The sequence below is a fragment of the Helianthus annuus genome, chromosome 15, assembly GCF_002127325.2.
Source record: "Helianthus annuus cultivar XRQ/B chromosome 15, HanXRQr2.0-SUNRISE, whole genome shotgun sequence".
In the NCBI taxonomy this organism is placed as follows: Eukaryota; Viridiplantae; Streptophyta; class Magnoliopsida; order Asterales; family Asteraceae; genus Helianthus; species Helianthus annuus.
The window spans coordinates 21362489-21389235 of record NC_035447.2 but is presented as its reverse complement, the minus strand read 5'-3'; the positions used below and the strand labels follow the sequence as shown (position 1 = coordinate 21389235).

At 36.2% G+C, this 26747-nt stretch overlaps 2 protein-coding genes across 2 annotated transcripts; both read left to right on the top strand.

Moving 5' to 3' along the window:
• The first annotated feature begins 9220 nt into the window (after nt 1-9220).
• LOC110911022 (peptidyl-prolyl cis-trans isomerase CYP65) lies at nt 9221-15100 on the top strand. Its single transcript, XM_022155586.2, has 11 exons — nt 9221-9554; nt 9653-9715; nt 11428-11531; nt 11953-12044; nt 12141-12230; nt 12320-12395; nt 12470-12840; nt 12929-13185; nt 13968-14256; nt 14359-14469; nt 14586-15100. The coding sequence occupies exons 1-11, from the start codon at nt 9427-9429 to the stop codon at nt 14784-14786; spliced, it is 1782 nt and encodes a 593-aa protein (XP_022011278.1). The 5' UTR covers nt 9221-9426; the 3' UTR covers nt 14787-15100.
• Nucleotides 15101-25263: 10163 nt separating this feature from the next.
• LOC110913432 lies at nt 25264-26486 on the top strand. Its single transcript, XM_022158263.1, has 2 exons — nt 25264-25542; nt 25608-26486. The coding sequence occupies exons 1-2, from the start codon at nt 25264-25266 to the stop codon at nt 26484-26486; spliced, it is 1158 nt and encodes a 385-aa protein (XP_022013955.1).
• Nucleotides 26487-26747: the final 261 nt, after the last annotated feature.

Genomic DNA, 26747 nt, shown 5'->3' with positions numbered 1-26747 from the left:
GATGTAGTGTGCAATAAGTGTCATACGTGTAAAAGATACGTATTTTAAGTGCTTATGAAATTAATTGGTATGTGTAACCCTTTTAGGGCTTGGTTGATTAACTTGGATAACGAGTAATTTAACAAACCGAGCAAACCAAGGTGAGTTCATTGCTCTTTTCTCAAGCATGGATCCCAGGGAAGGGATAACGGGTAACGTTCCGAGGAGGAATGCATGGGTAACGGGATGTTGGTTATTGTACTCAGTTTTTCTATCATTGTAAGACCACTACATCTACCGGGTCGTTGCTTGTAGGGCAACGGGGGTTATTAGTTGATAGCGCTATTAGGTTTGGCACCCTCACGACGTTCGAGGAGAACGGGCGTGAACTAATTACCTTAAAACATGACCAATGCTTTGATAGAGGCATTGGGGTTGGCAATCACATATCATACGGCCATTCGGTAATCGAGTAATAACAACATCGAAACATCAAACATCATAACAACAAACAACGTATCGTCTTGTAAACTGTTTTACTCACATGATTGGTAACACTACTTGGTAAACAAACACAAACCTTGAACTCACCAGCGTAGTCTGACACACTTGTTTACATGCTTGTAGGTAATTACTGAAGGAACTTGGGAAATTGCCGTTTGATACTGCTGGAGTGGTTATGGTCATGATAAGCAATTACTTTGATTTGGTTTAGATACATTTACACACTTATACATTTATGCTTCCGCTCAATACTTTGGTTTTGGTTTAACTTTTCAAACGATACATTTCTTTCAATTGGGTATTTTAATACATTATAACTTGTGTTTGATATGATTGGTGGCTCTTTGTTGGATCGTTGCACCTCCAATAGGAACATACCCTAGGTGGTAATTTGGGGGTGTGACAGTAACACCATGTAAAAACGTGTCCAATTATGTATAGACACGTGTCCTAAACTCTAAACATGTGAAAGATTGAGTTTGAAGGACTAAAGTTGACAAACGGTGAAATTATGTGTACAGAGGGACTAAAGTGTCAACATGCCAAACTTGAGCCTCTGAATGACCATACGTGAAGAATATATTCTTAAACGAGTGATTAATTGGGTATAAGAAGCCGTTTGTGAAAATAATCGGAAGATTATAAAACTACAGGGGTTAAACGTGTCAACATGTTAATTCTTACCTCTGAGTGACCTTTTAACGAACCCGAGGCTTCGAAATATTCAAATATACTCTCAAGAATAAGTGGTATAAATTTCACGTGGTTTCGAGATCGTTAAACAAGTTTTCAAGACTTTGGGCTAAAAGTGTCAAAGTAATGAAACTTGTGTTTATAGTGATATTTAACGAACCGAGCCTAACGAAGTTTGATTGTACTTCCTTGAACCTCTACAAACTAACTACAAGGGCCTTATATGCCAAAAATGAAAGAAATAAAGCTTTAAAGGGTCCAGGGACTGAATCTGCCAAATTTGAAACAACTTTAACCTGAACAGCCGGTCTACGCGGGGCGCGTAAGCCCCCTTCTGAGCCTACGCGGGGCGCGTAAAAGTGCCCAGCTCAGAAAAATGCTGACAGCTGCAAGTTCATGCTTATAACCGACTTAAATGCTTCTAAATCGATACCAGGAGCTTGTTGTTGGTATTATAATACCACTAGGACACTTGTAAACATCAGGGATCAATCCTAAACACACTTGTGATGATCCTAAGATGTGTTCTTCAAGTATAAATAGGCACCATTTTGAAGGATTATGTGCTCATTTAATTGCAACAATATTCAAACTCACTTCTGGAGCTATCAAGCATTAGGAAAAGACTTAGAAGTGTAGAAAAGATAGCAAGGACCTTATGTAAGAGTTTAATCCCTGCTTAGTCCATTTTTATTAGCTTAAAAACCGAAAAGTGAAACATATCGTAATTTAGCTTTGACTTTCAGTTTAATCATATATGGTCCAGCCACTGACCGAAACGAAAGTGGTTATGGAACCATATTAAGGTAGGTGATTAACCCTTAGAAGGGCACCTCCTAATTATTTCGTTTGACTAGTTAATTGTCGGGTCAAACTAGTAAGTCAAAAAGTTAAACTGGACAGAAAGTTTAAAAATGATTTAAACTAATAAAACAAAGGTTCTAAATTATATTTTAACATTCTAATGACTTGGTAATTAGTATTAGAACATGTATAATCAGGCCTAACCCGATAATTATCAGTCTAAGGTCAGTTTATAACCGAAAGTCGCAAAAGCTTGATTTTTGCTTTGACTTTCAGTTTTGACCCATTTAAGCTTAATTCTCCCATGTTTTAAGCTTCCATTAGGACCACATTATTCAGTAGTATAACCCCCTGGAGTTGTATTGCTTGGTCCTTAGTGGTTTGAATTGTATGCTCTTGTTTGTTATTATGCTTATAAATGCCGAAATTGCCCTTTTGATATATAATTGAGATTATTAGAAATGTGAGAGGACAAAAACCTTTGCTACTGATATTTAAACTTGTCCCAAAAATTTGACATCAGTTATTGGTCCCAAATAGAAGTTATGCTCGATATCGTAATTAGAAGCTTTTTATTAATTAATTTGTGATATCTTGCATAATGCATCTTTAAACTTGGATTTTGAACCAAAATTAATTACCTACTATTAAGATATTATTTTTAAGGATTTTTAAGATTTTTGGTCATATTATAACCTGATTAAATCATAGAGTTCTTGTGTAATTCGGTAAATGACGATAATACCCTTTTTGTGCATAAAATGAGATTTACAAATGATTTGCATGCCAAACCTTTTCCTACTGATTTCATACATTAAATAAATTGTTTTGAGCATTTAAAACTGATCAAAACCTCAGATTTACATAAACATCTTGATTATCGCCAATTAGCGAGTTTTACGCTAATTAGGTGCATAGTATGGTTTAAAACCATATTTAACACCTAAGACTTGTTACCTACTGAATTTTTAAACCAATTTTAATATTATTACAGTAGGTATAAGTCATGAACTCAGATTTCCAAAAACGTACCTAAAAGCATATGTGAAATGACCAAAATGCCCTTTCGGGACATAGTTTGGCCATAAATGGTAAACCTCACATATATGTAATATCTTACTGATGTAATGAGATAAATTAAATATTTTTACTGTTTACAAAAGACCAGAACTTCAGTTTGTCATAAAATCTCTTCTATAATCATTAAAATTACCAAAATGCCCTTACGAGACTTAAATTGGTTTTAAATACTTTTTGGGCATATATGTTAACATCCTAATGATGTATTAACATATTTTAAGCATAATAAAATTTAAGACCTGTATATAATTCATTTGGTTACCCGTTACGCGATTATGCGTTCGGATCGGTTTATGTGACCAGTTTACGTAAAATAGCCGAAACGGGTTTAACCTTATCATTAAATCCTCAAATTCCAGAATGTGTTTAGTTTACCCATATTATACAAGTATCCAAACTTGTCGGGTCTAAACCACATTCTATTCCGGTCTCCGCTTAATCTAGCGTTTAGAACCGTATAATATCTTTCCCACTAACCGGTCTAAGTCTTAGACTTAAATAAAGGCCCGTTAGTATTCTAATAGGTTATTAAAACCTTCGTTCCAGATTAGGAGCCAGTAAAAGCTATCTGTACTTGCTGATTGTATACGGCTGAGATAAAAATCTTATTTTTGCTCAGGTAAATACTTTAACTTATTTTCCATTATACGGGCTTGGGATACGGTATTATAATAATACCGCTTGGTCGGGTATGAAATCGTACAATCGGAATGTGATTAAAAAGATGCATAACCCGTTTTAATCTGACTTGGTTGATGCAATGCCTTTAGGGGGTTAATGACCATGTTCTGGATATCCTCGGCTCATTCATTGAAATGGCCACGGCTTAAGCACGGGGTGTAGGCATACAACTGACAGTTGCGTATGTATAAATGGTATCTCACATCTCTTGTGGGCATATACTTGTGGCGTGTCAATTAACTTAATCCGGCTCTTCTAACCGTTCCTAAATGGACGACAAACATGTAAAACTGTATACAAGATTATTTTCAAATAATTGTCCCAAGTTATAAAAGTTTATTTGTGCCTTGTGCATTTAAATCAATTTTTCATAAACTCTTTTCAAAAGGGGTCAGTTAATTGTATTTACCAGTTTAAACTGACGTATTTTCAAAAGGTTAAGTGCAGGTACTAGACGTAATGGGCTGGAACTCCCGAGTGATTATATAAAGAGCCTTGCAAGCTTTTATCACTTTGAGTCTGTTGAACAATACTTCGTTTGTTTTGATCCGCCTATGGATCCTTTTACATTCCGTTGTGTAATATTTGATATTACTTTCAATTCGGTTTGCAATATTATTACTTTTAGACTTTCGTTGTGCATTGAACTGTGATTATTGTCTATGATGATATCAACTACGTCACGATACTCCCCACCGGGCCCACCGGTAATACGTGGAAATATCGGGGTGTGACAGTGAGGCTTGATATCTTGCACATACACAAGTGGCAAATATGATATCTGGTCTTTATGCGGTAAGATACATCAATGACCATATCATAGATCTGTACAAGGTCTAATCTATAGGTTTGCCAGTTGGGCCATAATCTAATGACTTGGATGTGCATATGGGAGTGGCACAAGTTTTGCAGTTTTCTAAATCATTTTTTTTGAGGAGGGTTTCAACATATTTTAGTTTAATGTATGAAGGTTCCTCTTTCAGGTTGTTTAACTTGTAAGCCTCGAAAACACTACATCTCACCCATGGCACTCATTTCACATTTTGAGGTCATTAAATTTTGAAAAACTTCACATAAATTTGAATTAGTTGATGCATAGATCATGTTATCAACATAATTCTGAGCAACTGTTAGATCCTTTCCTTCCTATTTTAAGAACTATGTGTTGTCAATTTCCCCCTTTTGAAATTGTTTGCAATTAAAAAAGATGATATCCATCTGATCCACCTTCATCTTGTGGGTTACAGCAAAAGCAAAAAATAATCCGATTGCCTCCAATTTGGCTACTGGAGCAAATGTTTATCATAGTCAATTCCTTCTTCTTGTCTATACCCTTGAACCACAAGCCTTGCTTTGTTCTTCGCCACAATATCTTTTTCATCTGTTTTGTTCTTGAATACCCATTTGGTTCCAATGGGACATTTATCTTTAGGTAGAGGCACTAATTCCCAGACTTCATGCCTTTTGAATTGAAACAACTCTTGGTGCATGGATTCAACCCAACTATTGCCTTTCAGAACATCTTGATATTTTAAGGGTTCATTCATGGATAAGAATCCAACAAACAGACAGATGTTTGTTGTTTGACTTATTGTCAATACACCTTTACTCATATCCCCTATAACTTGTTCTGGAGGATGAAACTTCATGAAAGAATGTCTCAAAATATATGGAATGATATCCGTAATAGTGTTAGAAGTGCTGGTTCTAGAATGATTATTAGAACAAGCTTTAGGTGAATTAGTGTAGAGTGGTGGTGGTGGTGGAGGGATTGGACCAGGAGTTTTTGAAGTACCAATAGTTTGTGAGTCAAAACTACTGGTGGGTGAGAATTTATATGAACCTTCTGAAAGTGCTGGAACTATTGTGCCAAATCCAAGATGACTTCAATGGTTTGGTCCATGTCTTTTGTGGATAACAAAGGCAGTATAAAAATATATGTTTTGTAATCCTTTTTACTGGTTCTAGAAGTTTGTTGAGAACGTGAAACTGCTGGATTTTCTTCTAGTTTAAATATGAGGATTTCCAGATCAAATAGTTCAGCTGGATTGGTAGGTATTTTGAGTAAGGATATTTCATTGAATTTTACATTCATTGTGACGTGTGCAAGCGTGGTTACAAATTTTGATATATTTTTAGCACTTTTACTGGTTTATCAGGCTTTAAATTTATAAAACACGATATAACACTATCACTCTCTACAACATGTTAGGGCAAGTGCACTCATCGTTGGCATAGTATAGTGATGGTAAGATACCAAGGTCGTCCAAGGACACAAGAGCTTTTAATACCGGAATATCATCAACGTCTAATCTAACCAAATTTTTTAAGAAAAGATGTTTAGTAAATAAACAGGAAATTAACATGTTACAAGAAATAATAGACAAAATAGAATCACTTGCTTCCAACTCCTCTTTGACGTATCCTTGGATGATTTCCGCACTTTGGGTTTTTTTTAAAAGATTATCTTAGTTATAGTTGCATGTCCCTCTTTTGGAGGCAACGCTACCCTCGGCCATATTGGTCTGAGTCAGCAGGGATACAGTCTCGCAAGGCCGGAATATTGAAAGATAATTAAGTAAGTTATTAATGTAAAATGTGGCATGTCCCTCTTTTGGAGGCAACGCTACCCTCCACCATATTGGTCTGAGTCAGCAGGGATATAGTCCCACAAGGCCGGTTTAAAGTTTTAATAGTAATTTATTTATATGGGATTCAAGCCGTTCTTACTTCCCCCGATTTGATGATATCTGTCTCAAGAGAAGTCCTAATAAGCTTGAATCAAGTCCTCGCATGATCTATACACTGAACGAGGCAAGAACTTTACCTAAACCACCCTTCTAACCCCCTTCCAGGCAGTTAACGTGCTTTATATAGACCGTAAAGACACGAATGAGTGAATCAACAAAACATAAAAAGATGATAGAATAAAGTTCACTTTCAATATAAAAAAACCAGTTATTAAAGTCTAATTTAATACATACCCAAATAAAAAGTTTAATCAAAGCTTGGAAATCAAAATTGATACATAAAACATTTGTCTTCACCAAGTGATATAAGAGACTAGCCAAGCATGGCCTTTGTTTGACAAAAACTCTTACAATCAATCTTGGATCCTGAGACTACTACACACTCTAAAGATGGATGATGGATGAATGTGGTGGATGATGATGGTGTAATGGTGGCAGGTGTGAGATAAGTGGTTTGCCAAGGGATGATTTGCAAATGAACCAAGCACCCCTATTTATAACTGGAAACAAGCCTTTCACACGGCACCGTGCCCAAGGGGCACGACCTCGTGTCCTCTTCTTCTCTGTCTTCATTTAAAGAGATATGTCAGTCCGTAATGCTCACACGGCCCGTGTGTCAGAGGGCACGACCCCATGGTCTTATACTTGCTGTACTTTAGGAGATTTTGCATATCTGGGAGTTGACCATGGCCCGTGTCCATGGGACACGACCCCGTGTCTCTTGTCTGCTTCTGTTTGTCTTTTTCTTCATGGACTCTGGAACGGGGCACAACCCCATGCCTTGGTGGCACGGCCCCGTGCTTGTCTTCTGATGTGTCGTTTTGGTCTTGAGGTAAAGCTTGGAGGGTAGGCATGGCATATCAACTTCTCTTCTTTTGTATTTATGTTTGTTTTTGTGGTTAATTTGTTCATTTTGTACATTTAAGCTCTTCTAATCCTGAAAATCAAAAGTATACAAATAAACACACTTTTCCAACATTAGTACATAAAAGGGTTAATAAACACCTCATTTTGGTGATGTTTCACCTTGGTTTTCCATGGAAAACCTTGTGAGAACAATACTAGAGGTGTTTCACACTTTGTAGAGGAATAAGGAGTGAAAAAGATGGAAGAAAGGTGAAGAAAAAGTGCTCATTTAGCACTTAGAATAATCTGCCCAAAACTTGCATTTTCAGTTGAGATTAGAGTGTTTTGAGAGTGTAAATGAGTTGGAAAAATGAAAATGAGTGTTGGGAGGCTTGGTTTTATATTTGAGGTTAGGGTTTGGAGTATTAAATGCAAGAAACACAACATAAAACACCAAAACTTGACCAATAGATGAAGCTGCCAAAGAAATCTGCGGATCACACTCTCTCGCGGGGCGTATGAGAGATGTGAGTGCGAGTCGCGGCCCGCGAGAAAGGTGGCTACATGATTTTGTTTGATATTTGGCAAGTTAAGTCCCTAAAGTTTCATATATGGTTGTTTTAGGATGTTTTAAGTACAAAAGGCCTACTATAAGGGTGTTTTAGGTAACATTAGCTTAAAATCAAGTATAAACAAGTATGATTGAGTTGTATAGATCGAGATTACGTACCGTACACGCATAAATTGAGCATGCAAGTCAGGTATGCGTAAGTTTAACGTATTTTGTAAGAATTACGAACAAAGTATCACATGTATGATTATTCCAAACGTATGAACATGTATGAAATATGTAGAACGTGAAATTTAAAGAAATACGAATTTTATTTATGATCCAAGTCTCGGATTTTACGATGATACAACGAAAGGACGATTACAAGGGATACGAGATTTCCAAGAATAGTATTACAAGGGAAAAGCCATTTTAAAAAGCTATAATCTCCTAACTTTTCAAAACTTTTTGGATTATTGGCTTTTCCCACCATATAAGCTAATTCAAACACTTTTTTTAAAAATTACTTTTCAAAAAAAAAAAAAAAATCATAAGTCAATAAGTACTTTTAAAAAAAGTCATTTTTTGAGTTAAATAAGCTTAGCCAAACATGCCCTTAGTTTACAAGTATTACAAGGCAATTTAGCAAAATAAATCATAAAAAATATGTTCATCATTCGCATGGTCGAAAACATATGTTTTAATGAATTCATTAACTACTTTCATGTATGTTTCATCTAGTTTGTCCAATGTAATTTAACCCCAAATCACTTGTAAGATCTTAATCCAACATCTTACATAAAGTCGTAAACTAGAAAGCAAGAAATTCGGGTTTGAGATCTTGACCTGTCCTCTGGAAGTTAAATTATAAAATAATAATTTTTAGTTAAATTATATGGATAGGTATAAAAGATCGGCTATGAATATTCTTAGAGTTTATAGATTAGCTTTAGAATCTATGGTTTCTGATTATGATTCGACGAGCCAATTCCAACGTAGCTAAAATGAGTTCCGTCGAAATTCGTCAAAGCCGGTTCCTTTCCCTATTTTTGTAAGTTCTAGAATAACACAACCCAAATTCAATTTGTCACTAAACCAATCCGCAAAAGTGATATCTCTATAAGACACGATTAATCCTGTTTACTGGAAAAGTAAACAAAGTGATTTTTTACTTTTTTTTTAAATAAATAAAATTATAAGGTTAGAATCCATTATTATTCCTTTTTCTTGGTACATAAAACATAAAACCATGTTATAGACATGAGATATCAAATAGTTAAACGAGTTGTATTCATATTTAATACTTGTGTTATACGCGTCTGTTAAACCCGATAAGACACGATTTGCGGTATGGGCCGAATCTTTGACAAATATTTCCCCAAAATCTTAAACGGGCTCGTCGCCTGATATTATCACGCCGACCACCGCACCGTGTCAGATCTAGGGCTCACAATCTTCCGATACCCTATTTTTAACTACTGTTTCCGGCGAACCTTACTGAAACCCTAATTCGTTCAAAGTTGGAAATTCTGAAGCAATATGGGGAAGAAACAACACAGCAAAGATCGGATGTTCATAACGAAGACGGAGTGGGCTACTGAGTGGGGCGGTGCAAAGTCTAAAGAGCTACGAACGCCGTTTAAACGTCTTCCGTTTTACTGTTGCGCGTATGTACTTTTTTCTTTATTATATCGATCTGAATTCATATGTTGTGTCGCTTTGCTTTGTGTGTGTAATTTGAATGTTGATTGTTTGCAATTTTCAGGCTTACGTTTACTCCGTTTGAGGATGCAGTGTGCACTAATGATGGCAGTGTATTCGATATTATGTGAGTGTTCTTATCTTCAATGCTTTAATAGTTTTGATTTTGATTTGTTAGAATTGAACTTTGGATTGACTTAGTTAAGTACTTATTAGTTATCAGTTGAATGGTAAGGTTATAACTTATAAGGTGTTCATGTTTGGTGTTATCTCAAGATAAAATCATTAACCAATAGGTATGAAGCTTTGAAGTGCCTACATATGATTAGGCAGCAATGTTGAGCATTAACCCATAGAACTCATCTCTTTGTATATGCTATGTTTGATTGGTGTGCTAATCAATTCAAATAAATGAATAATCTGATGCTGTAAAGTGATTGTTAGAGTCTGTTGCGGAGGAATAGTTAGTTACATCCTTTAATAGGGTAAACTGTTTAAGTAAATGGGATCACAGTATGTAGTAAGCACCCTATGTTGTCAAAGGCCCGCTAGGCGCACGTCTAGGCACTTAGGCGCAGTTCAGCGCACCAAATGCACTGCACCCTGAAAGGCGAGCTTTCAGGCGCTGCTTCAAGGCGCCACCTTGCCAAATTCCAGTCAAAGATGGTAAAAAAGTCCCTAAATTAGGCTGGAATCAACCTAAAACTGCCTAAACTAGCTCTAAACAAGCTGAAAACATGTCTAAAACCTCTAAAAGTGGTATTTTTCACTATGCTTTTAGCTTAAAAAAACCCTCGCCTTTTAAGCGCCTAGGCTCCAAGTTCGGCCTATGCATCGTGAGTGCGCCTTGGGCTTTTGACAACATAGTTAAGTACCATATAAACAAATGTTAAAGAATAGTTGTTAAATTAAAAGGGTTACCTAATCGATTTCTTTAATATGAAATCACTAATCAGAATATCGTAATAAAAGTAACGGATTAGTGAATTACATTCGACTTGGTATAAAACGCTCTAGCTATGAACAGGGTGAAGTGATTTTTTTTTTAAATCACACACAAGTTTCACTCGGTGAATTATCTAATAATGATTACAAGTGCTATCAAATTCTGTGTTAACTCGTGCATTTTAGTTCTGTGGAAGTACGAGAACGCTCTCTGACAGTGACTTGTTACCTCCTCTTAACATAGCATCTTTGTCATTGCCTCATTGGGAAGGTGCCAGGTGGCAACTTATCTTCTTCAGTCACAAGACAATCTTTAGTGATAACATGCCATCAATGGCAGATTCCACTTAGTTTTCTTCAGTGGTAACTTGCATCAGCTCCTTTGATCTTTGCTGGCGGCTCTTCCATCAGTAGTATCTTCTTTTGTTAGCAAGAACTTGTCCGTCATCGCTAACTCCGTTAGGATCAAGTCTTCATCGGTGGTAACTTGCCATCAATACCATAGCAAGTTACCTTGTCTTTCAGCACTAACAATTCCTCAGCAACCATACGCATTTACTTTAACCAATATCACCAATAATGCTCGTCAGTATTTTTCTTCATCAGTAGTAACTTACCAACAATATTAAGATACTTTGAGTTTAGTGATTATCAGTTCCAATAGATGTAAAGCCAAATGTGATATGTAAGATATGTTTTTGCCAGACCCCAAAAGGTTCATTTTTCAAGAACCTATGATTATCTTCTTACTATTATTAGCTTTCGCCAACAAACACTTATTTGTATAATTTAGGTTATATCTTGTATAACGCCTTCTCTGTTGGTATGTTATTTGTTTCTGATTTCTAGACTTTTTTTTTTTGTTTGAGCTTATCTATAAACTTTATGCTGTAGGCACATTATTCCCTACATAAGGAAGTATGGAAGGCATCCTGTTTCTGGAGTTCCTCTCAAACAAGAAGACCTCATTCCACTAACCTTTCACAAGAACTCTGAAGGTATGACTTTATCTGTCTTCCTTTTCTCACATACATGTTAGCTTCTTATTATTGGATGCACCAGCTGACTTGCTATTCTACTTCTGTTTCATTTTGAATATAAGTAAATACATATTTAGGACATGATATGTTGTCTATTATGATGAGTAATGACAGATTGACAGCTGGATTAGGGTTTTACACATTTATTTTGGATTTGTTTTTCAACTTTTCATCATACTAGTTTTTGCACAATGTATAGAACTGTAGATATAGCCATCATTTTCCTCAGATTCCTTTCATTCTTGCATAGATCTAGCTGTTATATAACTTTTACGCAGGTTTTTAACATCCACTCTAACATGTATAATGTATTACACTTACGGATGCTGAATCTTGTACGAGTTTCTTAACCTCTGAAATATCCACTTATATTTTGTAGGAGAGTATCATTGCCCAGTGTTGAACAAGGTGTTTACAGAGTTCACACATATTGTCGCTGTAAAGACTACCGGAAATGTCTTCTCTTATGAGGTTTTTTTCTTTTTTAATCATACAATAATATGTTTTTTTTTTATATAAACAATTCTTTTCCTAAAACAAATTCATCTATCTCCATATCCTACACAGGCAATCAAAGAACTCAACCTTAAAACAAAGAACTGGAAGGAGCTTCTAACTGACGAACCCTTCAAAAGAGAAGACATCATTACTATTCAGGTAACACATTTCATACTTGTCTGTCATGCAATACATAATAGTATAATACATAAATGTGTAGTTTACCTTACATGTGTACGCCTTTGTAGAATCCAAACACAATTGATAACAAAACTCTGGTGGATTTCGACCATGTCAAAAAAAACTTGAAAGTTGATGATGAAGGTAATATTAATTTTAGTTATGATTGTTTAACTTATTATGATGATAATAATTGAAGTTTTGATTGTTTATTACAGAGCAAATGAAAATGGAGTCAGATCCAACCTACAACATAAACGTGAAAGGTGATATAAAGAAGATGCTAAAGGAGCTTAAAACCGAGAAGGGACGGGAACTTGCGTTACACGGTGGTGGTGGAAGCAAGGCTCAGACTGAAAGAGCCGCTGCACTTGCTAACATTTTAGCTGCTAGAGAACGTATTAAAGATAACCCTAAATCAGAAACTGAAGCTAAATCTCAACAACCGGCTTTCAGTATTGTTGATGCTGCATCTGCTTCTGTTCATGGAAGAAGTGCTGCGGCTGCGAAAGCAGCTTCAAGTGATAAAACCGCTGCTCGAATAGCCATGCATATGTCCGGTGATCGGACACCTGTAAACGCTAAGATGGTTAGTTTTCTTTTTTGCTTGTGTAGATATCATAATAACATTGACCTTTTGTATTCTCGTGTTGACTTGTTGAGAATTTGGTTTATAGGTAAAGAGCCGTTACACAAGTGGTGCAACATCTAGATCGTTTACATCTACGTCGTATGATCCGGTCACGAAGAATGAGTTTGAATACGTGAAAGTCGAGAAAAACCCGAAGAAAAAAGGCTATGTTCAGTTGCATACTACCCATGGTGATCTAAATATAGAACTACATTGTGATATAACTCCAAGAGCATGTGAGAACTTTATCACTTTATGTGAACGAGGTTATTACAACGGGGTAGTTTTTCACAGAAACATAAGGTATTTTTTTCTTTTATGATTTTATTTTGACTTTTCCAATTGAGTAAAATGCCAAAATCGTCCCTGAGGTTTGGGCGCTTTTGCTTGTTCCATCCAAAATAAGAATTTTTTGTAACTGGACCCATGACATTTCATTTTTGTTTTCGTTTTTATCCAAATCACTAACTCAGTTAAAATGTATCGTTAACCCTCATGGACGATTTTAGCAATTCCCAAACCTCGGGACAATTTTGGCTATTTACCCATTAATTCTTTTGTTTTTATATTTTAATTTTTTTAATTTTTCTTTTTTATTTTAAATAAAAAACAATAAATATAATTATAAATATAATATAGAGGAGAGAGTGTGTATGGTGTGTCTGTATATATAATTATAAATATAAATGTGTGTGTCTATGTATATATTATAATTAATTGTTATAATTTCTATTTAAAAGTAAAAGAAAATTTAAAAAAATAAGTGTGTATATGGATATATATTGTATTTATACTTATTTGTATTTAAGATAAAAAATGAAATACAAAAGAATAAATCGGTAAATTGTCAAAATCGTCCCTGAGGTTTGGGAATTGCCAAAATCGTCCATGAGATAACGATACATTTTAACTGAGTTTGTGATTTGGATGGAAATAACAACAAAAATGAAACGTCAGTGGTCTAGCCACACTTTTTTTTAATCTTTTGGATGGAACAAGCAAAAGTGCTCAAACCTCAGGGGACGATATTGCCATTTTACTCTTTCCAATTTAAATTTTTTGACATTGTTATATATGATTTACAGGAACTTTATGATACAAGGTGGCGATCCAACGGGGACTGGTAAAGGAGGTGAATCTATATGGGGAAAGCCCTTTAAGGATGAAGTAAACTCGAAACTGCTTCATTCTGGAAGAGGGGTTGTTAGCATGGCAAACAGTGGACCCCACACTAACGGCTCACAGTTTTTTATCTTGTACAAGTCTGCAACTCATCTAAATTTCAAGCATACGGTTTTTGGTGGAGTTGTAGGAGGATTAACAACTTTGTCACTGATGGAGAAGGTCCCTGTCGATGATAATGATCGACCTCTGGTTAGTATTGCCTATAGTTATTTCATCTTATTATTTATTTCACTATCAACAACCAGTTACCTTTTTACCCCCATTTTATAACATATGTTGGCACCTATGCAGGAAGAGATAAAGATAATTAACGTATCGGTATTTGTGAATCCTTACTCTGAACCAGATGAAGAAGAAGAGGAAGAGGAAAAGAAGAATGAGCCCGTAAAGGATGAAGAGAACGTAAGTATATTCGTGACCATTATACACGCCTATTTTATTTTATTTTATTTTATTTTTATTTCTGTATTAGGTATCTAATAAGTTTTCATGTCTTTGGTGCACGTGTTCATGTTCAGGAGAAGATTGGGTCATGGTATAGCAATCCGGGAACCGGAGCCGAAGCAGAATCGTCAGGGGGCGTCGGTGTTGGCAAATACCTGAAAGCAAGGACCACTAAGGTTGATTCAACCACGGCACCCGATGGTAATAATGCTGTTTTAAAAAAAAGAAAGTTGGGTGTATCGACAAACGAACTTAAAGATTTTTCCGCCTGGTAACCGGTTTCCATTCAAGTTGGATTCATCTCCAACTACCATAGGGGTATCCAACGTTATCGTCTTTCTGTAGCCTGACTCCCAAGTTATATGGGGGGTATGGAACGATGCCCGATTGTAAAACCGTGTTGCACGCCTGGTCTCATACCCCATTACTCATTACTCCCTTTTGATCTTATGTGGTTAGAAATTACTTGGTCAAATATTTAGTTGCATTTCTTACAATTTTGTATTTTTAACGGTGTTATGTATAATAGTTTTAAAGATTGTATAGTGTATTATTACATTCGGATGCATGAAAACGTGTATGGGATTAATTTGGCTTATCTTATTCCCCCACCCCTTTCACTCTATCACTCTATAGATATATATCTATGCATATATAGAGAGAGAAAGAGGGAAGGAGTGTGTGAATATTAACACCCTTAATTTTAGGTGATTTTGTGGGTGCCACGTGATACAAACGTGAAAGTTTTTATAAACTCGAATACGCGATTCATTACCTGTCATGAATGTTTCGGGTTGTTCTGAAAAGTTGTGCCTATCTCTATTATCGAATAAAGTCAATAGAAGAAGGTGGTTAGATGACAATTTCTTTTGTCTGTATATCTAGTTATTAACGATTTGATATATAAGTACCGAATCATAATCTTTTTTGACCAATAATTTGGTGGTTAGATCACTCCGGACAAAGAACTGCTATGGACGTTTTATCCGTAAATTATATTTTATTTTATTGTATTAATATTATCATTTTTATTAAATAACGTAGTTTCAATATTTGTTTTAACAGTGGCGAAGCATGACCCGAATGACAGAGGGGGTCGAAAATGTATATACTCAAAAATTTCTATAGAACCGAGGGGTCGAAAACGTATATACCAAAAAATTTCCATACGAAAACTACATATATAACACTTCTATACTTCGCCCCTGATCCGACTCACCATAGAATATGGTTATTTCATTGTTTATTGTTTCTCACATTATGATGTATCAAGCTCATCCATTCCTATTCTTATTTTTCTAAACTTAAATATAACTTTGAGTTATGTTAATGGTAAAACCTATAACAACAGCAGAGGTAATTATTATGGTATATATATATAATAAGGTGGGGTTCTAGAGTGAATACTAGTGTATTTGTGAATTGAGTGAACAAATCTATGCCATTGATTTACATCATCAAATCGTAAAATACACTATTGTATTTTCATCATCAAATCATGACCATTGATTTACACTTGTGAATTGATAATTAAGGGCTAGGATTAGTTCACTAGTGTTCACAATCAAAGGGGTTGTTCACAAATGAACCTAATTCTATATATATAGGAGAAGGATCTGTTAGGAACCACCTTTTATTTCGAGAACCGCGAGAACCACTGTGAACACAACTAAAAATACCTAAAAAAAATCTAAAAAACACACAAACTTTTTTTTAATATATTTTTTTTTATAAAAATCGCTACTTTTCGTTAATAAAAAAAATTAATTTAAATTTTTTTTGAATACTAAAAGTAGCGATTTAAAAAAAATATATATTAATTTTTTATTGTGTGTTTTTTAGATTTTTAAGATTTTTTTAGGTTTTTTTTGTTTAGTTTTATGGTTTAGTTTTTAGCATTTAGCTTGGGTGGGTGGGTGGGGGGGGGGGTTAGGTTTTTTTTTAGGTTTTTTTGTGGTGTAGTGGGTTTATTTTGTTGTGTTCACGTTGGTTCTCGCAATAAAGGTGGTTCTCGCATGAACTCTACCATATATGTATATATAGAAAGTATATCTTACAATTGGCCTTAACGTACATTACGTACGCGATGGCAAAATCGCACGTTATATTACAAAAAAAATGGAAATCGCATGTGTGTATATGTATGAAGTCGCATGTTATATATGAAGTGAATGGATGATTTTAGGAAATCGCATGTTATATCTATTAATGGGATTTTGCATGTACAAATGAAACAACAAATTCGCATGTGATATTTTGGAACCAAACTCGTATGTTATAACACATATTTCGCATGTTGATAATGCATCGCGTACGCAATGTACGTCAAGCCATTTTGTACGTTATCCGGGATATATATAACGAGTTGTGAGAACCATGAGAACTCCTATTTTTCGCGCGAGTTGGGCCACAATTTTTGCACAAACGTAGATAAAAATGTTATAATCACATCTGTAAAAACGAAAAACCAAGAAAATTGTCGCGTCGATAGTTACATGCGATGTAAAATTTATTTATGTCTGATGTAAATTTTCTATATGGCGATTTAAATTTTTGCATACAACATTCTCTTTTTCTGGAACAAGTAATTTTTTTAAAGATTTTTGAGAACTTTTTTTTTTTGAAAAAAAAAAAACCTTTGGAAGACCAAGTTCTTATGGTTCTCACAACTCAAGGTGGTTCTCATTTACTCTTTCCCTATGTGTGTGTGTGTATATATATATATCATGAGAAAACTAGTTTAAATGAGAAAAAAAATCTACCTAAAGAAACCTAAAAAGCACACCAATTTTTTTTCTTAAAATTCGCTATTTTTAATCTATAAAAAATACTACACATGTGCATTAATACGAAAAAAACATAAACCCCCTAACCCATCCTTGCATCGCCATCCCTCAGAAACCTAAACCTCCCTCCCACCCTACCCCACACCTAAAAACTTAACCCTAAACCTAAATACTCCAAAAACCTAACCCTGAAAGCTAAACTAAACCCAAAACCTAAACCTTAAGGCTAAATTACATGTGCAACATATACATATAATGCACATGTGTAGTACTAATTTTGTTTTTATTTTTTATCTTTATTTGGAATTTTTTTTATACATACTAACTAGTGATTTTTTATAAAAAAAGTTGGTGTGTTTTTAGGCATTTTTGGTAGTTTTTTAGTTTTCTCATGTTCCCCTCCCTATATATATATATAGAAATGGGATCAGGAGAAAACGCTCAAAAGGGTGAGAACGGTAAGAACACATCCTGGACTAACACGTGTCACGCGGCATAGAGAAGGGCGGATGGGCTTTTTTGTCCTTTCGTCTTCTGCTTTTCCAGTTCCGCTTTTCCGAATATTGTTTTAATTTTTGGGGTTTAAGATTTTTGGCGTTAATCAAATTCAATAATTAATGGCGTTTAATGGTTTCATCATATTAACATTTTGACGTTTATGGCGTTTATTCAAATCGTATGCCATTGGAACTTAGGGTGGTCAGGAAATCTATCTGAATTGCGTTTTCAAGGCTTTTAAAAAGATGGCCCATTGTTCTATTATTTTTTATAAACATTTTTGCGTTTGTGGTATCTTGGCGTTTTACAATTGTTAGATTATATTTCAGCCACGGTAAAAAAAAATACAAGCGAAGAAATTAAATTAAAAATCCTAATCGGATCTCTCTTCACAATCTTCACTGTCATCAGTCTCTCTGTTTTTAATAGTACAAGAACTGTCACAAAAATATGGCGTTTTATGTAAAACTTAACAAACCCATCGGTTTGATTATTTTTCCTGCTCGTCTGTTGAAGTGGCTTTTTTGTGGATGTTTGGGGACATAGATCTATGACGTGTGGGTGGGTTTTTCGCTTTTTCTTCATGTTGATCTTCATCTTTATAATCATCCCACTCTTCAGTGTCATTGATCTCTTCTCCTCATCCAAGTCTTCTTCAAGAACAAAAAATACAAAATGCCATATGACTGGCATCAGTATCTTTTTCTTGAATTTTTGTTCATCTCATGCAACAAAATCTTACTGAGTTACTCGCCTCCGCTAACAATTCATTCAGTGAAACTTCCCGAATAACAATACTGAATATCCAAGAAAGCATATTAGCCATCTTTGATTTTTTTTTGGCGTTTTATAGTGAGTGGTATTTAGTAGTATTGGCGTTTGTTTTTTTGGTTTGATCAAATGGAAGTTGCTGAGACGTATCATTTTATAGGATCTCTTTTTGGCGCCTAAGTTAGGCGGTGCGTTATTATAATAAAGTATTAGTCTTTTCAGTTACTGTTTGTAATTACTGTTTTTGACAAGCTTTATCTCTGAAGTCTGTAACACGTCCCATCTTTCAAGTTTGGCGTTTTAGATTCTAATATAATAAATTTTCCCTATCTTCAGTATTACTGATTTGTAGTTACTGTTTCTAGTTACATTTTCAAGTTTGTTTTTATTTATTTTAATATTTTATTTATTTTTTGGTTTTTTTATAATACTTCTCCAAAGTAATTTTATGATGGTTTGATAAACGCCAAAGGTTAAGACATATGGCGTTGTTATTATATAACAATCAACTGAAAAAGAAAATTAAACAAAATAAATATTGATCTTCTAAATCTTCACTGTCACCAGTCTCTTTTTTCTTTTGAAGCATCTTCACTGGCTGTTTCGACTTTCGTATGAATTTTTTTGATTTTTGTTTTTTGAAGTAGTTTTTTTGTCGCCGTTTGGAAACACAAAGTCTGAAATCAGCCTCTTTTTCTATAATTTTTGTCCATCTCATGCAGCAAAATGTTATTGAGTTTACACCCTTTCAGCCAAAATGTTATCCTTTTTGGCGTTTTACTGAGAAAAAGAACGCCACAAAATAAACCATCTTAAAACTGTAAATTTGATCATGCTAAAATCAATAAAGTGTTGCTGTATGGTGATGGATAACATTGTTAATCTTCAGTTAAGAAAGATAACTGACAATGTTGTCCACCCCATACAACTACAGTTTATTGACAACAATATATTTGATGTTTGGGTTTTTTGGCGTTTATCAGACGAATGGTATATATTAAATATGGCGTTTGGGGTTTTTGTGTGTGTTTTTAATTGAAGGTCTGAGTTGATGTATATATAGGATTTTTTTGGCGGTTTTTTTACTATAATTAAGTTTGGCGTTTTATATCTAATGGCGTTATTAGTTAGAATGGTGTGTGATTTTTGTTTGGCGTTTTATTTTCATGAGATGGCGTTTTGTTTGGAGTAGTCAAAAGACGTTTTTACCCTTAATGAAGCGCGTCCACGTAATAAAATTGATGTTATTTACGAAAACGCCACCGCGCCAATCTAGTCAATAGATTGTTTTGATCGGACGATCTATAAGCGTTCTCACCGTTCTCACACTTTCCACCGTTTTCTCTAAATCCTGACCATATATATATATATATATGTATGTATAGTGAAAGTTAACGTACAATAGCCCCTTAACGTGCGAAGCGTACGTGAGTAAATTACGCATGCTATTAAATTCAAACCCAGGTTGACACAAAATCACGCATGAACAAACACGCAGAAATCATGTATGCAGTAACCCTAATCACGCATGGGTTGAACACAATCATGCATGAACAAGCACACATAAATCACATATAAAGTAAATCCTAATGACGTACGTGTGTATGTATATATATATATATATATATATATATATATGGATGTGATATGCTTCCATAATCTATATACCATAAGACTTATTGATGCATGTAGCAATAACATTATGTGATACCATGATCGTGTATCTCACTTTATACTCTCAAATTTAGGAATAGTAATCGAACTTGAATATGATGGGACTGAGCATGGGATTACTTTTTATTTTTTTTTCACGGTATTAAAACGAGTATAAGATTCAGCGATATACCCGTTTACCTAATCCAGTTACCCTAATAACGTATGCCTCTTTACCCAATTATATAACTAAAATAAAATCTTTTCATTATTGTTAAATATGTACACATATGATAATCTGTTTGTTTTTGTTGTATCCATCTTTGTACATCAACACCCAAAAAACATTTGTATTGATACTCCAAAGATGTATAATTAATTTAGTTCATATACACCTAAATTAGTATCCTCTAAGATACGAAGATGTATAACCCATTAAAATTAAATTTTGAATAAATTCAAGGGTTATTTTAGAATTAGTTATTCGAATTTGAACGTTTTTTTTCTAATACACAATTTGTGAAATGTAACTGATTACCAGTTACCCGACTGATATTCGACGTGAGTTGGGTTGGTATACCTAATAGGTAATTACTCGATGAATATCCAACAGGTTTTGGGTCATGTTTGAGATAAGCTTTTATAATCGGGTATGGGGTTGAGATTACTGAAACCTTTTTTGAATCCGCCCTACTTCTAGCCCTAGTCAAATTCGGTTAAAAATCACATTGTACACGAGTTATCACCCTTTTTGTGTATAGTAAATATAATATATGTTATGCTGTCAAAATTCAAATATACGTGTGAACAAAACTTGTATAGTGTTTGTTTTATTTGCTTATATGGCTATTAACATTTCTATTTTATGAATGCATTTAAATAGACATACAAATAGAGTAGTGATATTTTAATGGTTATGATGATCCAAGCATATCACACTTCTTTAGAAACACAAAATTAAGGTTTGGTCATAAAGTTAATCACACAAATTGGTTATGCAAGTGTTGGATCTGAGAGTGTGTGTAATGTTTGTTTTTCTGATCAAACAATTAAATCAAATTGGAAATTTAATCAAACAGTAATAAACAAACACATCAATCCCACAACTACATTTGGGAGTGATTGCAAAATGATTTCATTGAATTCAAATCAAAATGTAATACAATCACAAGGTACAGACGTATTCCCCCTCACCAGGTGCACTCTCTCTCACTTAGTTCTTATGCTAAAAGGCTCTAAGTGTTAACCATTAGAATAAAAATGAAGAACTATATATAGGAGGAGGGAATTGCTGGTGACATCACCATGAAAGCGACCCTTAACAACTCATTAAATGATGTAACTAGCAACAATAATCAACACTGCTGGATAGTTACACTGTTACATAGAACTACTGCTTTCGATGTGAGATAGAGAGAACTGCTGGATTTCACAGAACTGGTGGTTGAGAACCAACACTTTTGGAAATCTAGAACTTCTAGTCCTTGACTTGTTGACTTGATCTACTAGCCTTCAGTCTTGACTTTAGTTGACTTGACTATTGACTTGTTGTCTAGCACTTTGAAAATTGATATTCACCAATTTACACATATTTTAGTCCCCCATTTAATCCCCATTTTATGCGTTTTCGGCCGTAAAACCGTCATTCAGATACTTAATCAGGTATACTTTTGTTTACAGGCCTAAAACAACATACCAAACAAGATGATAGTGAAAACGAGGACTTTCCGGACGAAACGACAAAGCTGCGAACATTCTGTGAAGATTCTGACCTGGGCGTTTGGCACGGTCGTGCAATGAGTGGAATGACCGTGCATATCCGACAATATAGCCCAGCCCGGCAGTGAACGACAGTGCGATCCGGAGTGCAAACCAATCTCGGAAAGGAACGAGCGTGCGGCTGGAGGTACTCCCGTGCAACCCCGACGACCAAGACCAGCCCGGAATTACACCACCAGTGCAGCTGTTCGTGCCACCCTAACCCGGAGATGCACGCACGTGCAACCATTGGCACGACCGTGCGAGATCGAAGACCGGTCAACTCTGCTGATGTCACAAAAGTATGGTGCAACGTAATGTAAAAGTGAACGGTTGTGCACTTTATTGGCACAACCGTGCGATCGCAAAATGTTGTAAAAAAACAGACAGTAGCATTCTGTTCGATATTCTGGGTTTTTGGGAGCTCATCAGGCGATTTCACAGGCTCTAGAGGCTCTGCTTTTGACCCAGATTCAAGCCACATTGTGTCGATAAGCTCCGTTTCTATCCGGATTCTCATTCTTATGCTTGTTTATGGTTTGAATTCTTAGATATTTCCATATTTTTTGCTATGTTTCAAGCATTGAGATTGATTATTATGTATTAATGTAAGCCTTTGGGCAAAAACACTATATCCCTTGCTTCATTTTAACCATTGTTAGCTTAGTTAGTAGTTTAGGCCAAAATTGCTATCTTAGTGAATTTATATGCAAGATTTTTTAAAATGAACTCGGTTGTGATTTAATCTAGTTTATGCTTGTCTCGATGGTTGCATTGTGTTTATCTGTGTCACTTTCCTTGATTAAATGAGGTTAGAAAACTCCTAACGGATGACTAACTAATTTTTAAGAGATTTTCATAGACATTTATCAATTGCACGTTAAAGAACAATTTTAGGTGGTTAAAGTGTGTTTATCGTTTTAGCTTTCCGAATGATTGTCATGTTCGGATTCCCGAAAGGGATACTAATTGTCTTGAAAATGAAGAATTGACCAAATGTTTCTAGTGACAAAACCGACATAGTTGACATGCTTTGGTTGTGTATAAAGCAAGGCTATCTACTTATTTTCTTATTTGGAGTCTAATATGTTTTTATCAATATTTGTTTATGCTTACTTTAGTTTTTAGAAAATCACACAAATTATCATCCTACCGGTAATTTAATGATAAAAGTCTAGTACTATTTCTCCGCCCACTTCCTTGGATCGATACTTGGTTCTTACCGATGCTTTACTACATATATGACGGGGTACACTTGCCCTTTCGTGTGTGTTTTAATGTTGAAGTATAAATCACTTTTATAAATTTAAAACCGAATCATGTGTTAGATTCATTGTAAAAACATGTATATACGCGCACACGTCAAGTTTTTGGCGCCGTTGCCGGGGAAGTGGCAAGCTTTAGGAACGACCAGAGTCATTGTTTTATCGGTGTATATACTTGTTAGTATTTGTGTATATTTTGTGATTATTTATTTGTTGATTTATTTGTTAATATTTCTTGTTTTTAATTCGATTTATTCGTTTTCAAGCTCATTTCATATGCTTGTGATTTTTTATTCCATTTATTTGTTCGAATTCGAACTTATTATTCATTTATTCTTTGGATTTTCGGCTCCGAAAAATTGTTTTCATACTAGCCGATTCGATTATTTTAGTTATTTTAATTTTTACAAAATTTTGGGCCCATTTTCGAATTTTTATAAAATTTCTAGCCCATGTTTACAAATATTCTGTTGCTTTTCAGCCAAAAAAAAACAGCATTATTATATTAATAAAATATTCATTGTGTCATTTTTTCGTTTGCAGGTTGATGTTTTCAACCCCCGCTCCAGAAGTTGTTAAGCCGTCAGACGAGCCTGAGCGTGATCTGAGGAGACGTCTTCGCGAAAGATCTCATGCGGTTAGCCTGCTTCTCGCAGCTGGTGAAACGGAACCGGTGGTACCCGCTGAGGCCGAGGGCCTAGCCGACGAAGGACACATCATCATGGCGGACGACGAGCGACCTTTGAATGAATTAAATCAGCCCGGAGCAGCAGGCCTGGAGCCGAGTATCCTTCAGCCTACTATAGATGCACCTACATTTGAAATTAGATCTAGTATTATTAACATGGTGCAAAATTCAGTACAGTTTGACGTGCGTGAGCATGAGGATCCCGGGAGACATGCTGCTTTTCTCGCTATTTGTTCAACATTTAGGATTACAGGTGTTTCGGAGGATGCAATTCGGTTGAGGTTGTTTCCTTTCTCGTTGCGTGACAAAGCTAGAGCTTGGCTTATGTCACTTCCAGCTGGGTCCATCAGGACCTGGAATGAGTTGGCGGAGCTGTTTATGAAAAAAATATTTTCCACCTGAGAAAACAATCAAGCAACGAAACCGGATTGTTTCCTTTCGCCAGGACGAGGGAGAGTCGTTGCACGCGGCCTGAGAGAGATTTAAAGATTTGTTGATTGATGTTCCATATCATGGCTTCTCCAAGAGACAGCTGGTCTTGACTTTCTATCAAGGTCTTAGTTACGACACGCAGGAGAGATTAGATATGAATGCAGGAGGCGATCTAGGAACAAAGACGCCGAACGAAGCATATGATATTATAGAAAAAGCTGCGTTGAAGTCTGGCTCGCGTCGAGCAGGAGATAGAGGCCGGACATCATCATCATCATCTCGCCCAGGAGTTCACGCTGTGGATGACTACACAGCCATTACTGCACAAATCTTGGCTCTTTCAGCGAAATTCGACAAGTCCCAGATAGCTGCTCAAGCTAGTTCAGGGTGTGACCAGTGCGGAGTGTCACACGAGCCTGGCGCATGCTTTCAGGGAGTTGTATATGAGAGCCAAAAACAAGTAGATTTCGTGAGTAATCAGGTGAGGCCACAGAACAACCCGTACAGCAATACATACAACCCGGGGTGGAGAAATCACCCAAATTTTGGGTGGTGAGCGAATACGGGTAATCAAAACCCGTTAGGATTTGCACAGCGCGCTCCAGCGCCGCAGCAGGCTCAGGGTCAGCAATTCCAGCAATACAACCAACCTTACCAGCTACGTCCATATTCATATCAGAATCAGGGTGCCGGGAGTAGCTCCCAGCAGCAAGCCCCTCAATCAGGTTCCAAGCTGGAGGAAATGATGGCTCAGCTTCTTTCTAGCTCCACGAGTGCAAACCAGTTGGCTGAAAAATGATACCAACAAAGCGAAGATCGTTTGCTAGCTAACGAGGGAGAAATGAGGAGTCAGAAAGCCTCGATTCAGAATATCGAGAATCAGGTTGGTCAGCTGGCAAAAATGATGTCGGAAAGACCCCCAGGTGGTCTTCCGGGCAATACAGAGCCAAATCCGCGCAAGCATGTAAATGCGATTATGACCAGGAGTGGCAAGACTACAGGACCTAACATATCGGACCCACCACCGATCACTGAAAAGGTCCCGACTGACACACCGGACGAGGTGCAAGATAGGCTGCGCCCAACAAGTACAGCACAAGTCCAGGAGCCAGTCAAATATTACACTCCTCCAGTACCATATCCGGGCCGGCTGAAGAAACAGAAGAACGAAGACAATACGGTAAGTTTCTTGAAATGTTTAAGCAACTGCATATAAACATACCGTTTGTTGAAGCCTTGGCCCAGATGCCGAAGTATGCAAAGTTTTTGAAGGACATCCTCTCGAATAAGCAGAAGCTCGAGGATATGTCCTGTGTGGTAATGAACGAAAGCTGCTCTGCCATTCTTCAAAATTGTCTACCCACAAAAATGGGAGATCCTAGCAGTTTCACGCTTCCTTGTTTGATAGGAAATATGTCTGTTAGCCATGCATTGGCTGATTTGGGAGCGAGTATCAACCTTATGCCCTATAAGGTTTTTACAAAGTTGGATCTAGGTGAGCCATCGCCTACACGTATGAGCATTCGACTAGCAGATCGTTCTATCAAGTATCCACGTGGATTTGTTGAGAATATGCTTGTTAAGATTGACAAGTTTGTGTTTCCAGTGGATTTTGTTATCCAGGATATGGATGAGGACTTTAGGGTGCCTTTGATTCTCGGACGTCCGTTCTTGAATACTGCTCGGACCATTGTAGATGTAGCTGCAGGGCAGATTACACTCCGAGTGAATGATGAGCATGTGACCTTTGACATCAAGCGGTCAATGCAGCACCCGCAGAGTCAGGATGATGCGCTTTACTATGTCGACATTGTTGACACGTATGTGAGCACACATTTCCAGGGCACGATTGAGGAGATTGATTTGGACACACATCTGTTATGTGGGGACCTAGATGGAATTACACAGGAGGGCCACGATTTCGAGCAGCCAGTCTATCAGATTGGTGATGATGGTTCCCAGAGTTCGGATCAGTTTACAGAGATCGATCGTGAGAATGAAGAAAAGTCGAAGCCGTCGGTTGAAGATCCACCGTCTTTGGAGCTTAAGGAGCTTCCGCCCCATTTGGAGTACGCATTTCTAGACGAGGAGCGCCGTTTGCGGTTGTTATCTCATCATCCTTGACGGACGAGGAAAGGAGCAGACTGCTTAGTGTTTTGCGACTTCATAAGAAAGCATTAGCGTGGAAGATTATGGATATCAAAGGCATCAATCCTTCTTTTTGTACTCACAAGATTCTGATGGAAGACGAGTGCAAGCCCCGTGCACAGCCTCAGAGGCGGTTGAATCCAAACATGCAAGATGTGGTGAAGAAAGAAGTGATTAAGCTGTTGGATGCCGGATTGACTTATTCTATATCTGACTCTGTGTGGGTGAGTCCAGTGC